Source organism: Galeopterus variegatus, unplaced genomic scaffold, assembly GCF_000696425.1.
Source record: "Galeopterus variegatus unplaced genomic scaffold, G_variegatus-3.0.2 Scaffold3167, whole genome shotgun sequence".
Classification (NCBI taxonomy): Eukaryota; Metazoa; Chordata; class Mammalia; order Dermoptera; family Cynocephalidae; genus Galeopterus; species Galeopterus variegatus.
In genome coordinates this window covers 219,463-235,540 of record NW_007729278.1, presented here as the reverse complement: position 1 = coordinate 235,540, position 16,078 = coordinate 219,463, and the positions used below count along the sequence as shown (strand labels likewise).

At 36.5% G+C, this 16,078-nt stretch overlaps 1 protein-coding gene across 5 annotated transcripts in view; it reads right to left on the bottom strand.

Annotated features, from left to right (window-relative positions):
• Window positions 1-4,857: 4,857 nt before the first annotated feature.
• Window positions 4,858-16,078, bottom strand: part of NEDD4 (neural precursor cell expressed, developmentally down-regulated 4, E3 ubiquitin protein ligase) — a 100,169-nt gene continuing 88,948 nt past the window's right edge. For all 5 annotated transcript variants that reach the window (XM_008584180.1, XM_008584176.1, XM_008584178.1 and 2 more), the window contains 11 exons: window positions 15,454-15,683; window positions 14,604-14,725; window positions 14,441-14,511; window positions 13,254-13,349; window positions 12,846-12,919; window positions 12,532-12,592; window positions 10,198-10,257; window positions 10,005-10,112; window positions 9,258-9,354; window positions 6,600-6,672; window positions 4,858-6,067 (listed from right to left, as the gene is read on the bottom strand). In XM_008584180.1, coding sequence (XP_008582402.1) covers window positions 5,965-6,067; window positions 6,600-6,672; window positions 9,258-9,354; window positions 10,005-10,112; window positions 10,198-10,257; window positions 12,532-12,592; window positions 12,846-12,919; window positions 13,254-13,349; window positions 14,441-14,511; window positions 14,604-14,725; window positions 15,454-15,683 — 1,095 coding nt within the window. In that variant the 3' untranslated portion in view covers window positions 4,858-5,964. The remainder of the gene's footprint in view (window positions 6,068-6,599; window positions 6,673-9,257; window positions 9,355-10,004; window positions 10,113-10,197; window positions 10,258-12,531; window positions 12,593-12,845; window positions 12,920-13,253; window positions 13,350-14,440; window positions 14,512-14,603; window positions 14,726-15,453; window positions 15,684-16,078) is intronic.

The following is a 16,078-nucleotide window of genomic DNA, read 5'->3' as shown; positions in this document are numbered from 1 at the left end:
GGGCTAAACATTAGATATTTCACTGTCACCAAGTCTGGAAGAATATTTATGCTACACTTGGACTAATGCCCAGTGACTGAGTATTAACAAAGTCATTAATCTGGATCATGTTTTTGAGTCTAGCATCAGTGAAAACCCTGTTTGTCTAAACTGAGATTATCTTTAGTTCACTGTGTTCATTATGTCTTATTAGTTTGAGAGAATATGCTTGACTTTTTCATTTGTAAAATATACTTGTTAAAGAAAGATAACTCACAGGAAGGCATGGGGTTTGCCTGGATAATTATTTTTTATAAGAGAACTTAAGTCAGGACCTAATAATAATAATAATGATAATAATAATAATAAAAATGAATTGAGTATCATATATGAGCCTACAGTTATGGCTTTAATCTGATTAATTTCACAAGGAGAAAAAAACTCTGCTCCAGAGTCATGTGGTTGCACAGGAACTTTCAGTTACTTGCATTTGGAGGCCTTCTCCTGCCCTCCTCGGAGATTTAAAGCAGGAGTAAACACATCTACAATAATGATCAGCGACTCTGGGCTATGAACTGCTTTCTTCCATTCTTGGCGCTATTTGGATTTGGATCCACGTCATCCTGAACATGATTTCATTGGAAAGAACACCAAACCTTCCAACAAATAGAAAGAGCTGCTATGAGCCTTTCTTTTTTTGTAATAAGGAAGTTCAGAAGGATGAGTTGAATCTAATTTCATGCTAATTCAGCCTTGATGCCATTGAGAAAAATGTAAACTGGTGGCTCACTGGAGCATAGTGACTTGTGGATTTGCAGCTGCCATTGAATCCTACTGGCTGACGTTAGTTTATCTATCTGGCCTTTCATTGACGAAGAATGGAAAACTGAACTGATCATTATAGACATATTTAAGTGTTTTTCAAGATGAATTTCCATAATCCCTACTTTTCTATCCTTTACCTTTGCCCTGTGTGGGAGGCAGAATTTTCTAGGTACAATCTAGGAAAGATCTCATGCCCTGTAAACCCTGCATTTGTGACGGTGTTCTGCCGATGGCACTGTTGACCTTCAAAAAGGGAGGATCCAGGTGGGCCTAATCTGTTCAAGTAACCTTGAAAAGCAGAGAACTTTCTCCACCTGGTGGCAGAAGAGGCCAGCAGGAGGAAAAACCTAGAGTGATCTGAAGCAGAAACATTGTTGGCTTGAAGATGGAGAAGGCCAAACGATGAGGGATGTGGGTGATGTCTAGAAGTTGAGTGCTCCCGGCTGGCATCCAGCAAGAAAACGAGGACATCATTCCTACAGCTACTAGGATGTGGACTCTGCAACAACCTGAAGGATCTTGGGAGCAGATAAGAGTCCAGCTGGTCGACACCTTGATTTTGGCCTTGGGAGACCCTAAGCAGAAAACCCGGTTAAGCCATGTAGGCTTCTGGCCTACAAAATTGTGGGATAATAAATGGATATAGTTTTGAGCTTCTAAGTCTGTGGCAATTTGTGCAGCAAAAGAAAACTAATACACCTTGGTAATTTGTTTGGATTCCGAGCTTTTTTTTTGTTGTGGTTTATAATCCCCTGAGTTTACAAGCTGTGGGGCCCCATGTGTACTACTTGTCCTTGAGCATATAAAACCTGCCTGACTGAGTTTTTATGAAGATTAAAGGGAATCCCCGTAAAGTGTTTACTGCAGAACCCAGCACTCAGCAGGGTCTCAGTCAAGCTCTTTCTGCTTGTATATTTATATAGCCCCCAATGTCCACCTAAATACAGAGCTTCTGGCATATTGTTGCACAGTCCCAGGTACATTGTAGGTACTCAGTACATGTGTATTGAATGAATTGTAGACACAAACAGTATTCAGCAGATCAAGTTCATATTAATCAAATATTTGTGTTGGAAGATGAACATATAAAGATGTATACAAAGTAGTCCCTGTCCTCAAACTGCCCAGAAGTTTGTAGAAGAAAATTATGTAAACAAAGGATTGTAATACAATATCATTCATGCTAGTATATACCAAACACTGAGGCTACAGCCTTTCCACTATGGTCCAAAAAAGGAGAGATTTATCAAGTAGAAATGAGGGGTGAAAGCATTCCAGGCAGAGCAGGAGAGGAAGAGTTTGCAGGGAGTAGGAGCTGGAGGGAGTCTGGGAACAGGGGGTGCCTGAGCGAGGTCTGATGGAAGGTGGAACTGTTAGGTTGAGGACAGACTGCGTTCCATGGTAATTGGACTTGCTTCTGGCTCTGGGGAGCTCGGACGTTTTTTGGCAGTAAAGTAACCTGATTAGATTTGTATAGTAAAAAGGATTTACTGGTGAGTGAAGAAGGGACTGCATAGGATGGATTGCAGGAGAGGAGACTTGGAAGAACTGAAACAGGAGGCTAGTTTAGTGATAATCTTTAAGGAAAATACAGAAAAAGCTACTGAGGCCCTTCATTCAGAGCAAGGTCCTGAGATTGTAACACTTTAGTGTAATATCATTTATGAAATGAGTCTGCCATGATGGACAGCAAAGCAGGGACTTGCTGGGCAGGGGACGCGCGGTGTGAGCTAGAACTGGTCAGGACAGGAAGGGGGAAGCAGAGAGGACAGTGGTCTGGGTTCCGAGGGTTAAAACCAATGCTTTGGATTTTGGCAGAAAGATGGGACTGGAACAGCACCTTACAAGGTGGGGGGGGTAGATGTGGATTCTCCTCTTACTGGGAAACTTCTCTGTGCTTAAGAGGAGGGAGGAAACAATACATAGCTCTTAATTAACACTTGGAACTCCTTTTCTCATAGAAACAATGTTGTAAATAGTGTTTAGGCTACAAGGCTGGCCTCTTTCATGAGCAGCAGGGTGCCTGAAATCCAATGCATGTGTAACTTTATTATTTTTTTGTCTTCTCGACATTAATGACCAGACTTTGGAAAATGACCTTTTTGTAAAGGGGAGATTGTCTGTGGTTAAGTTTATAATAATGTTAGTTGATCAGACATAAGTTCAAGATAGTCTTGAGAATTTCATGTGTTGTTGTAAAGGACTAGACCAGAAGACATCACCCAGCTTATTTGCTTGGAAACATTTCTATTTAAAAATGAGTCACAGTTTTGTTTTTTAAATTAGAATAGAACTTTATTTGTGGAATCGAGGTTTTTTTTTAAAAATGATTTTATACTTTAAAGTATGAAATACCTTTTGATACAGTAATCTTGGTACATATATCTACCATATCAGAATATTTTAAAAAACAATGTCAAATAGCTTATAATCAAAATGAATTGTGTTTAACTTGATATTTATATGGAATAATTTCAGCATTATAAATAAACAAAACAAATACTATTTAAATTTGAGTTATAATGAAATGTATTTGTAGAACAATTTTGTCTATTAAATTTTTTTGATTAGAGAATGTAGGGTAAAATTATGCGCTTATAATTTCTATAAAGGTATGATGTCCATGCTTTATGAAAATGACCCTACTGATTCTCCAGCAGTAGAATGCATTTGAGATCCTTTTCTATTTGGGATGAGGGACTGTGTTGCTTGATACAGGTTCCTACCAGACTGTCAGCCCACTCCAGGGAGACGAAGAGAGAAAGATCTGTGGCTGGGGGCTAGTGGAGTGGGTCTGGTCTCATTAACACCATGTTCTGTCTGAGTCACAGGTTCATCCAAATGAATGTTAGATGAAAAGAAAGCTTTATATTTTATCTGCTATATTTTACAGAAGTGATAATTAAACAATCATGTGATAAAATCCTGTTTTAACAAAAATAGTTTTCACAAAAATAGTTTTCACATTCAATTCTACATAATGAGGACATTTCCAAAATGCATTGGCCCATATTAATATTACTTTGCTGTTATGGAGAAAATTAATTCTGATGGTAAGATTCCTATTTAGATACACATGTGTATCTATACGCACACACATATAGTGTATTTACTATCAGATATGTTCCTACTTCCTTGTACATTAGAAGTCATTTTATTTTTAAATGAAGAGATTCTTCTTTGGGAGTGTAGTCACTTGTACACCTGACTTGACAGAATCCGATGGTCAGTGCAAAGCATCTTCAAATCATATAATACTTTACAAAGCACTTTCTGATTTCTCACCTCTCTGGAACTTACAGTGACAGATGAAGAAACAGGAACCCAGAGAGGTTAAGTAAATTGCTTCAGTACACACAGCTGATAAATGATAAAACCAGGACCACACCTGGTGCTCATGCCTAAATGCTGGCTGACACTGGGGAAGACCAAACGAAGGATACATTTATCTGTGAATTAATTTCCTTAAGCCAGATTGGAAAATGGTTTTGCTACTGTCATATTTGATATCTCTACCAGGTGCTGACAAGTACTCATCATGTTATACCCCAACAAACTTAAACCAATAGCCAGAAACACTTTATAACTCTCAGAGAGAGAGAAAGGGAGAGTGTGTGTGTGTGTATAAAATGTATATTTAAGAAGACTCATAACATATTTACAATTACTCCTAAATCACCAAGATCCCAAACTGAGAAACAGGTTTAACTTTTTGTAAGTATTTTCTATATAATCATTCCAATATAGGTACAAAACATATGAATACAGTCTTGGCACACTTCATCTTTGCAGGTGCACTGGAACCTAGAACACTTTCCTTTTGGCCTTATTCTGCTCACCCCAACTTTAGATTGTTTACAAATTCCATTTATAAGCTCATTGAGGATGAGGACTGAGCTAGATTTCTTTAAAGCTGACAACTCTTACCCACTTAGGGCCCAGCACAGTGCTATGCACATAGCAGGCATTCAGTAAATGTGTGCTGAACACATGCACATGGTCTTTATGTATTTTACCTTGGTTGAAGAAGGATTCTACCTGTAGCATTTTGCTTAAAGAGTTTTGAATATGTAATAAAACACCATTTTCATAGTAAACAGTATTTTTAAAAAGCATAAGAAATGTAAGAAATTTAATACAAATTATGCATTATAACTACTCTTTGGTAATTTTTAACAAGTTATTTGGTTTTCTTTTTTTTTACTAAAGTGATACTAAAAATATATAAAAATGCAACTACAGAAATTAGCTTAATCTGTAAACATAATAAACCCTGTAAACATATAACTACATAATTGTGCAAGTATAAAGAATGACTAGTGAAGGCAAATGCTATACCTTTAACTTAGTTCTTCAAGGCATAGTAAGAAATACTGCTTGGTAGTGCTTTAATGTTTGAAGAAGGAATAATTCTCACTACACTAAAACATGAAAAGATGACGACTACACCAATGAAACATAAGGATATATAGGCAAGAGAAAAGCTTTAATACTTTTCTCCCAATTGCAAATCTGAATTTGCTTCACATGTCCTATGAACCACCTTGTTTAGTAAAACATCATATTAACAAAAGCCAAATACTTTAAAAGTGAAGAAGTAAACAATTTTTTGCAAGTGAGTCAATTGACTAAAAATATAGGTAACACGCTTTCCAAGGTTTTTCCAAAAATTTGAGCAGTAAGGTGCATTAAACAAGTCTACAAAATAATAAATAGCTGCAAGTAGCACTAAATGTATTGTAGTTCACTCAATACTACGTTTTTCCCCCATTTCAGTTCCTCCTCAAAAAGCCTCAAACTTTTCACGCATGACACTTGTCACAAATATTTCACAGTTATAATTTCAGTAGTTTAAGAAAGAACTGCCTAGCAAATACTATAAGAGAGGTAAATGTTAAGGACAAAAACTCACTGTTCCAGGCACACAGGACTTACATCCTATGGTGTGAACTCTAAAGCCAGAATGAAACTGTGTAAATGCAACACATTATTTAAAAAGTGACTGAAATAACAGCAAAGTTGTCATACTATTTCTTCTAATTTCTCCAATATCTGGGAAGAATCAGTGGCCAAGTTCTAGTAGTTGCCTGGAAAATTTTGAGTCAAGATTTTGCTTGTAAAACTGTGGCAGTAAAAACAATGTAGATTGTTATTTGTAATCTAATCAATTCCATCAAAGCCCTGAGTGTTTTCAATTGCCATTTGAAGTTTATCCCACAATTCTTCAAATGATTCATAGGGTGGCAAGTCCAAGCGATTAAAGCTGGAAGAACAGAGAGGAACTGGTTAGGAAAGACTCCAATAAAGCAAGAATCACCATGGCAAACATGGTAATGCTGCTATTGGTGATGAGTGCGTCCTAATGATGCTAGAAGACATCTTCCCACCAGGGTAGAAGTAAGACAAAGGACTGGACTTGAGGCATGGACTCTACTCATGACTCCGTGGTGGAGTCCTCCCGCTCCCATCTTGACTTCCAAATGTCTGGGTTCCTCTGCCATTTTAACCTCCCAAAGAGAATGTTCAGGCCCCTCCTGGGAGGGCCCATCACTCGAGATGGAGGCAACATACGGTCCACAGTTTAGATGGGCCTCTCTGATCTTCAGCTACCTGGACTTCAAGCCCAGGCTGACCTGGTAGAGAAACACCCATTCCTGGGTTAATGTCACTGACTCCTCCTCATCCATAGCTGCCTCCAACATAGCACAGAGTGGACTAGACCTGGTGCACCTGGACTAACAGAGGAACTTCGCTCTCTGAAGATTTGTTCTATTAAGGTCTAAGGAAATGCTTACCAGGTATGAGCCCTTGGCAGCTTCTCAGGGGTACCCCACTGTTCGACTGTAAATGACTGTGGTCCATTTGAACCTGTAAGGGAGAAGAGTTTCTTTGGTCTTATTTACTCTATACAGGAATCCTTAGGTATTTGAAAATCCACCTTTTCTAATGTAGAATTTCCACATACAGGAATTAATCTGGTTTCTTTAAACTCAAAAGAAATGTCCTGTGCTTAATGGCTTCATTGTCCAGCCATGAGATGAGGATTCCTTGTCTATCAGTTCATTTGTCACCACCCTATCACTGCTGCTGGGGTGACGTGTCTGACAACAGTTTTGCTATTCTCCAGCCCTGTTCACAACTGCATTCCCATACGTGATTTCCTCCATAGGTACATAGAGAAAACGAGCATTTTCTTTCTTTTATGAGTCCCACTAAAAATAGCTTTAACTTTTTCTGATTTTCACTGTAAAAATTAAAGCAAAGCAAGAGAGTAAAATATAACGAAGAATATAAAAATCTCCTTAAATCCTACCATTAACTCTAGGTAAAGATCCTGTTATGAGTCTTCTTGTGTGCATATACAGAGAGAGAACTTACGTGCATGTGATCACGTTATACAGTCTACATTTTTCTTTTATTGTGGACATTTTTAGAAACTGTCTTTTTTTTCCCTTGGAATTTTCACTTAGCTCTTCCTTCTCCAACCCTCAATGTCCCCCAATAACCAGGTAATCAATGTTGACAACCCAATCTGCAACTTTCCTTCCTTTTCTTCATGTCTTACAATCATATTCAAATGTGTGTGTGTGTATAACTGCCATAAGCAGCAGTAAAAATATTTAATATTCTCAATATTAACGTTTTCTCAAAAGTGTAACTTTTCACACTCTACCCAACAAAATTATGTTCACTGTTAAAATTTCAGTACTTTTGTCATTGTTTTCTATAACATGGAATTACATTATATATATATTTCTCTGCCTCTTGAATCTCTCACCCAAACAATTCAGTGTAAAAATTCCATCTAAGTCAACTGATATAAACTTAACATACTTTCATTGGCTATATAATGTTGAATTGTAATATTAACATTTTTTTTTTTTTGTCCTTTTTGAGACCGGCCGCACCACGCTCAGCCAGTGAGCACTGTGAGCGCACCGGTCATCCCTATATAGGATCCGAACCCGCGGCGGGAGCGCGGCTGCACTCCCAGCGCCGCACTCTCCCGAGTGCGCCACGGGCTCAGCCCGTAATATTAACATTTTGAACCAACTTCTACTTCTTTCTGTAAGTACCTAAGAATTCGAATTTACATTCTAACACAAACAACTCCGGTTCCATGTGTGGGATATTTCCCTCCAAGTACAAATAGCTCATAAAATCAGTGGATGGCTGTAGGCCTGCATTGCATAAAAGAGGAAAGTGGAGCTGGAGATGAAAAGGGGTATTCGTTTGCCCTGCCTGATTCTCTCTACTAACTGGGTAAAGTAGAGAAGACAAAGGAAGGGGAGTCAGATGAAACTACTAAAAAGACAGGCTAAGAAATCCAACTAGGCAAAGCATGAGAGAATTGGTTAGTGGTAAAGCTGACCTCTACGAGTGGTTACTCCAGGTAGAGAAGCGATAGCTGCTTGACAGGTTCTGAAAACACACATAACTGAAGCTTAACAAGGAGACCAGGTTTGCCACAGAAAAGATAGAGGGGTTAGCAATCCCGTCAGACAGCTTCTTTTTGCATGAAAAATTCAGCTTAGCAATCACCTAGGTAGCTGTTCCCGACTTCTAGTTCCCAGAACAATTCTAATCTTATTTGTTGCTCTGAGTAGGCTTCCAACTTTAGCTACACCTTTTCTAAAAGATTTGTTCTTGATAGCTTTAAAGCATGTCATTCCAAAAAACAGAATCTGAGCCAATGTGAGAAATGTTGCTGTGACCTACACTAGAAACAGCATCTTTTTACAAAACACACCTCTAGTGTGTAAATCAACTGGAAAATTGTTTGATAGGATATACAGAGTTTCACTTTACAGAAAACTACATTAATATTAACTGTTCTGAATATTAAGAGATATGTTGTTTTATCCTCCTTCCTGCGATTTCCCACAGGAAATAAGGAACAGTAGTCCAATGAGATTCTTTACCCCCCACCTCCCCCTACAAAGGGGAAAAAAAAAAAAGATTCCATGATCAATTACATTTTGGAAACTTTTTTATTTATTTATTTTTTCACAGTAAAGGTTCTGAATAAGTCCCAGGAAATCTATTTAACTTTGTTTGGCCTGGCATTTTCCCAAATGTGTGCTATGATGCTCTTTGTTTTTTGTGGTACACTTATAAACATTCTTTGGAAATTTAAATGCTACTCTGAACTATCACACTAGAGGTAATGTTTCTTCTGTAATGGAAGCAAATGGGAATAAAATTTAAAGTTCAAGAACAGAAAATAACTCAGGCCATTTCATGTTTCCAGTTTTCTCCTTCACTATCTGATTAGAAGGCATAAAAATATTTTGACCTACTTCAGTGTATCTAATTACATCATTTAAAAATCTTAATTCTTATTTTTATTAAGCTAAATTTTAATGTAAATAATATAAAATTGAAGACTAATCAGCCATGAAAAAGACAATTGGCATCACTCCATTTTTTGATGATCTGTAGAAAATCCTTACCATATAGTTCAGCAAATCCATTCATAGGCACACGGGATGTACCAGTGACAAACTGAAGTAATCTTATTCTTTTTTCTGAATCCATCATTAAAACAGCCTGAATAAGATAAAAACATCATTTAGGGAATAGCACTGGAAAAAAGGTAAAAAAAATTATTCTGAAAACTATACTATCAGGATTTAGTTAGAGCATTAATAATCACTTAGCAAATTTGCACATTTCCTTTAGTTAACTTTGTATTTACAGGTGGTTTATAAAGTTCTTGAAAACTTCATTTCCAAGGCTACATGGCTACTCTTTAGAATGGGATTATAGCCTAATGAAGTGACAAAAATTTCTTTTCAGATGTGGGTCATGTACTTTTAAAAATTATATTTATCGATATTAGTGAATGGGATACAGATTTCTCTATAAGGAAATTTAAAGGAGCCGTGCAGGAGGCCCCTGCATTGCAGGTATTCTTGAGAGTCCCTACCTTACTAAGAAACTAAGTGCCTATCTCAGCCTGTTATTACCATTTACTACATTCTGAACACTATTATTACTTATCCCTAAATATGTATGGAGGTTAGGACCACACTTAGAAGGTGTATGTATACAGTACAAAATCAAAGATAATTTTTGCTGGGCTATACATTTTTCTGCTTTATCTATATGTAATCCAGTAGTATAGTTAACCAAGAGTTGACTTAAATATGACCAAATCTGTCAAAAAGTAATTTATGAAAATAGAGGCTTTTAATTACCTTCCAAAACCACTGAATGACTTGATGGTTTACACTGTAGCCATTTTTATACTTTGTATGTTCTTTCCAGTCGTTCACATCCACGTCTCCCAAACCACACATAAGAAGCTATATAACAAGAAATGTCAAACTGTAAACAAGAAAAATAATGGGTACAAAATTCCTGTTTTAACATAAAAGTAATATTTCTTACCTCCAGTTCATTTTCATCAAAAATTTTGATGAGATCCTGTGGTATTAGTTCAAAAAATCCCTAGTAGAAAAAAATGTATTTAAAACCTTGTTAGCAGTGTCACTGGATATTCCTATAGCTCGGCTTCTGGATGATATTGGAGAAATCTCACTTCCACATAAATGTCTACTGTTATACGAGGGTACTTCAAAAAGTTTGTGGAAAAATGGAATTAAAAGATAATATGAATCTTTCCATGACCTTTTTGAAATACTCTCATATATTCATGGGCTCTTAACTGAGATTTCAATATTGGCAAGAAAATGTATTTGTCCATAGGCTCTTTCATTTATTCCTCATAGTGGCTATTTAAAAACTTCCCTGTACTTTTTGAGCCTCCTCCTCCTCCACATCACCCCTTCTTTGCAGTAGATAATTTCTATTTGAGAGAGAAAATAGAGGCAATTATGCAGAATGGAACCCCCTCAACCTTCTGCACCCCCATGCGCCAGCATCAACAACTATCAAGGCCTCCTTCCCACTGGAGGGGAAGAGAGAGCTCCCTTCTCCCCTCTCAGGCCAGCCCTCAGGGAAGTCAGTATCACTAGACTTCCTTCTCTTTATTAGCTCACTCCTTACGTACTTAAGTACCTTAAAATCAAAACAAAAAAGCAAACGCCTTTTTCTTCTCTTCACAGCCAAGTTCTAGACAGTCTTGTACCACTCACTCATCTCCCATCATCCCTCAACCCACCATGATCTGACCTCTACACCACTGCACCTGAGATTGTTCAAAAAAAGTCAAAGATAGCTTTGCAGCTATATCTAATAAAAACTTCTAATTCCTTATCTTAGTTGACTTCTCTGCAGTATGTATGTTGTTGAAAACTTTGTCTGCTCTTGATACCTTCCTCTCTGTCTGCCTTGTTAACTTTCTTTGAAGTCTCCTTTTTTACCAACCATTCATAAATAAACCATCCATTCATAAGCCATCTATTCATAAACGACGTTTAACGTGCTGGTGTTCCCAGGTCTCCACATGTTGGCATCGCTTTCACTGCTCTTTCCTATTTTCCATCTTGTTTAGTCAACAGCTTCACTACACATATGCAGATGATCCCCAAATCCATGCTGCCAACCCAGATCTCTATTTTTTAAATCTCTCCCCTGAATGCCATTCAAATGCACACACAACTCTCTTTCCACCAGCACCATGTTAATTCCTGTCCTTTACCATTTCTCACCTAGATTACTGTAGCACTCTCCCAACTCTGCTGGGAAGTCTTTGCTGCTAGTCTTGCTCTCCTCTAATTCATTCTACATACTACTTCCAGAATGATCTGACTAAAATGTAATTTGAATCCTGGTGTTTTATTGTTTAATAGCCTTTAGTGCCACCTTCCTTCCTTCCCCTCACTGGACTTCAGAGAAAACTCCAAACTCCACTGCTTAATAAAAGGCCTTTCATTATCTCATACTGCTTAGCGCTCCAGGCTTATTTTCCCCCTCTTGCATCCTCTTATCCAGCATACTAAACTGCCTGTATTTTTTCTAATGTGTATACAGCCTATCTTATAGCCAGACTGCTGGCGTGCTGCTCCCTCTGCTTAAAATGGAATTTTCCTCTTCTCTTTGGTTGGCCAATTCCTCTAGTCCTTCTCTGTCCCTTACTGTACCTGTTCCTGTACCTGTCCCTGCTCTGCTGTACCTCTTGTCTATGCTGACCCGGCACTTTCCACTTGCCTCTGTACATTTCACTCTTCAGACTGTCTGTTCCTCGATAGCAAGACCTATGTCTTTTTGCCTAGCACAGCACCAGACACATAGTCAATGCTCAGTACTGAATAAGTAAAAAAGTATGTGATACATATTTAACATAAGGTTTTTAAGTTAGCTTAAGAAATGAGTGCTCTGACAATAGCCTATATGCCCACCAATTGGGGAAGTTTATATACCTCATGAATTTATAGTATGAATAAAATGCAGCCACAACGAAAGATAGCTATATATCTTGACATTAATAAGAGAAGAAAGAAGAAAGCAAGTCACAAAACAACATGTATCATGGTTCCTATTTAGGAAAATACCTATAACACTCTTGTTTCTTACTTAAGGTGAGGAGAGTGGGACTGGGAAAAGATGAGGGGCAGAGGATTGTTAATGTTTATTAACTAATTAAATTTTAACAGTGAACATCTATTCATGGTATATGCTATTAATATAAACATATAATTTAGAATGGTTTTCCAAAGCGAGCCATATACTTGTTTTTCTCAGATGTGATGAGGTCTAATATTTGAAACTTATGGATTGTTCTTTGAAAATACAGCAGAGCGAACAAAAGAAAATAAATACCTCTTTAAAAGCAGCCATTTGCTTCTGGACTCGGTTTACAAATCGCCACTGTATCACAAGACTAAAAAGAAGCAAAACATTTTATTCTTTTTCACATGAACCAAGAAAAAAATTTAAGGCATATTTATTCCAATTAGGAACAAAAAATAAAGACTAGCTAAGCCCAAGGTAAAAGTTAAATAAAAGGAAGAAATACTGCATTGTTACAGAAAGAGAATTCTGGCCACAGGAGAAGAGAAAGAAAGTATGAAGAGTCTTCTCAGAAGAAAAAACAAAATTATTTCCAGTAAACCACTTACTAATAAAATACTTACTAAATGTACTCCTTTTTGTTCTTATTGGTGACAACTATTTCTGATCCACCATTTTTCAGCTCATGTTGATGTGTCTAAAATTAAATATGATAACTTGACATGTTATTTTCGTGACAAAAATTTAAAAAGTACAATATTATAGTTATACCAGAAACCTGGTGTTTTAAATTAAACCCATTCAAAAGCTAAAAGCTAAGAAAACTTTAAATATTAGTTTTACTAAAATAAATATGAATGAGTCAAATGTCAAAGAAAGCACACATTCTTGCTGAGAGACAGCTTTTGTTACTGGAAAATAAATGTAAAAATAGAACACAGAAATGTGCTGAGTATATGCATTAACATCTAAACTTAAGCTACAACATTTGTTTCACAATGTACCGTTTTAATTGATTGAAGTTCACAAACCTGTCCAAAAAGTTCTTCATCTATGATAAACCTGAGGTCCAATTCTGTTGGATCATTTTCAAGAATCCATCTAAGTGAATTGTAATATTCACTATCCTAGATAGAAAAAATAGCATATTTAAAATCTGTATATATAAAGAAGACACCTGAACTTGTGAAAAAAAAAAGTATGGTGAGGGTCTGAATAATTGGGTGAAAAATGAAAGGGTCAGTTGGACACCTTTTCCATACACACATACACAAATTACAAAAAGAGATGGATGACCAGTAAGCATGAGAGTAAAAATGCTTCAATCAATAGAGTGCTGCCTGCTTAAAAGTTTAAAAATCTATCACTACGTGGAAACAGTGAGGCACAGATTTTATTATCCACTTAAATGGTTAAATAAAGTAGTTTTCAGATAAATCCTAACTTCCATGGATACCCAGGAACATATGAGACTGTGCATAAAACGTTTAAGTAGCTCAGGAGGTCATTGTTTACACCAGGCCTAAGTTAAAGAAAAATCTCAAATAACAAATATAGAAGCTTGATTAACCAACTCAAATAACTCTGCAATCTTACGATTGATAACACATCATACTGTTTGTAATAATAATATGTAACGAGAAAGGAATAAAAAATGTACTTGGTAGGTCTTAGAATCCATGTGCACACACATTGCAGGAGGCTGCTATTTGGCAGCACAGGTCACATACCTGGGTTTCTGTTTCTTGGTGGGGGCCTAACCACAAAGCCTTGCCTTTAGACTGCCATTTAAAAAACATATGCCATTCATCATAAAGATCAAAATTCAAATATTGATGCAAAAGGTACATAACTGTTGTACAGCATGTTAAAATATTTAGAAGGAATTTTACTGATATCTGCAACTTACTATGAAATGCATGAAAAAACTAAGCTGGAATGTTGGATAAGATGATGGACAGATGGACAGGTATGTGACAAACTAAATACAAAAGAAAAGCTAATTGTGGGTGGTGAATATACAACTGTCTACTGTAAAATTTTTTCAACTTTATTATACGTTGGAAAATTTTCATAATAAAATGTTGAGGAAAAATGTTTATTTGTATTTTGAAACATTATAATTTATTAATTTCTATATTATTAAAACATAATTCTTAAAAATGTTTGGTTGCCTATTCAATATGCTTCATCTATATTATAAGTGAAAAAGACATACCACTGATTCCATATCATGAAGTGTGATTGGTTTGTGTAGCATCATCTTGTAAAACGGGCGAATGAAAAAACCTTGCAAAAAGTCAAATATATTTAAAATGATTACCAAGTGAAAGAAAACAGATAATTACACCTTTAAAAACAGGTTTATACTTAATACTAACCATCCAACAGTTTGCCATGATAAACTGCCATTCCAGCTACACGACCAATAAACTTGAAGTAAGAGAGGTGATCTTCATTACACAATCCAGAATTTGGATTTATCTGTAGGGTATAATTATCCCTGTAAAGACAACCACATTTAAATGCTCCTCTGAATATTTCAAAGAAAAATTTTAATGTGACAAATAATTATAAATTACCTCCCTCTTTTCAGAGTTGTTTACCTCTGTTAAAACCACATTCGACGATTGAATTTAGTGGTTTTAAAAAAGCAATTTCTGTCAAAAGGTGGAAATAACTCAAATTTTCATTGATGGATGAATGGATAAACAAAATATAATATACACAAATAATCAAGTTATTCATCCTTAAAAATGAAGGAAATTCTACACGTGCTACAACATGGATGAACCATGCTCAGCCAAATAAGTCAGACACAAAAAGACAAATATTGTCTGATTTCACTTATATGAGGTTCTTAGAATAGTGGAATTCACAGAGACAGAAAGTAGAAAGGTGGTTGCCAGGGAATGGGGAGTTAATGTTTAATGGATACAGAATTTCATTTTGGGAGGATAAAAAAAAATTCTGGAGATGAATGATGCTGATGGTTCCACAACAATGTGAGTATACTTGAGGCCACTGAAGCGTACATTTAAAATGGTTAAAATGGTAAATTTTATGTTCATATATTTTTACCACAATTAAAAAAGAAGTCATTTCTGAAACGTTAGTTATAATCTCTTTTCTGCCATATTGTAACATACATTTACCTTGTATTATACAACTCTATTACTTTCAAAACAGTGATTTTTTTCTTCTGCAGACAGGCATTGAAAAAGTACTTACGTAGCAGAATATTCAAACAACCCGTAATAAGGGTTAAACATTTCCTTCGAGATCAGGAAGAACCATTCTCTGGCGACTCCTCCATAATCTAACCCCTTTTCACCATCGAACTCGACCCACAGTCGAGCCTTGAGGAAGTCTGCTCTCTTGACCCCCATAATTCTCCGGTAAGAATCCTCAAGAACAGTTGCACGGCGAAGTTTCATTTCAAATTTGTTTGGAATGTCATTCTGAAAACCCAGAGAAGAGAGACTTATGGTTTAAATCAATGTAATATAATGACAAGTTTATCTCATGAAAGTTATAACACTCACTATACTCCACCCTGTGCCTCTTTTTCCTTTAGTAATGTAGTCAGGGAAAACACACCTAGAGATATAGTCTTTTTTTTTTTTTCTTTTTGCAGCTGGCTGGTACAGGGATCCAAACCCCTGACCTTGGGGTTACGAGGCTGTGCTCTAACCAGCTAAGCTAACTGGCCAGCTCTAGTCTTACTTTTTTCCTCTGTGGGAAAATAGTTCATGCACTTCCTCTAATCACTCAATAATATAGACTTCTGATTTTTATATCTATCTGAAGAAGCTATTGATGGTGACGATAACGCCCACATGAACAGTGCTTTCCA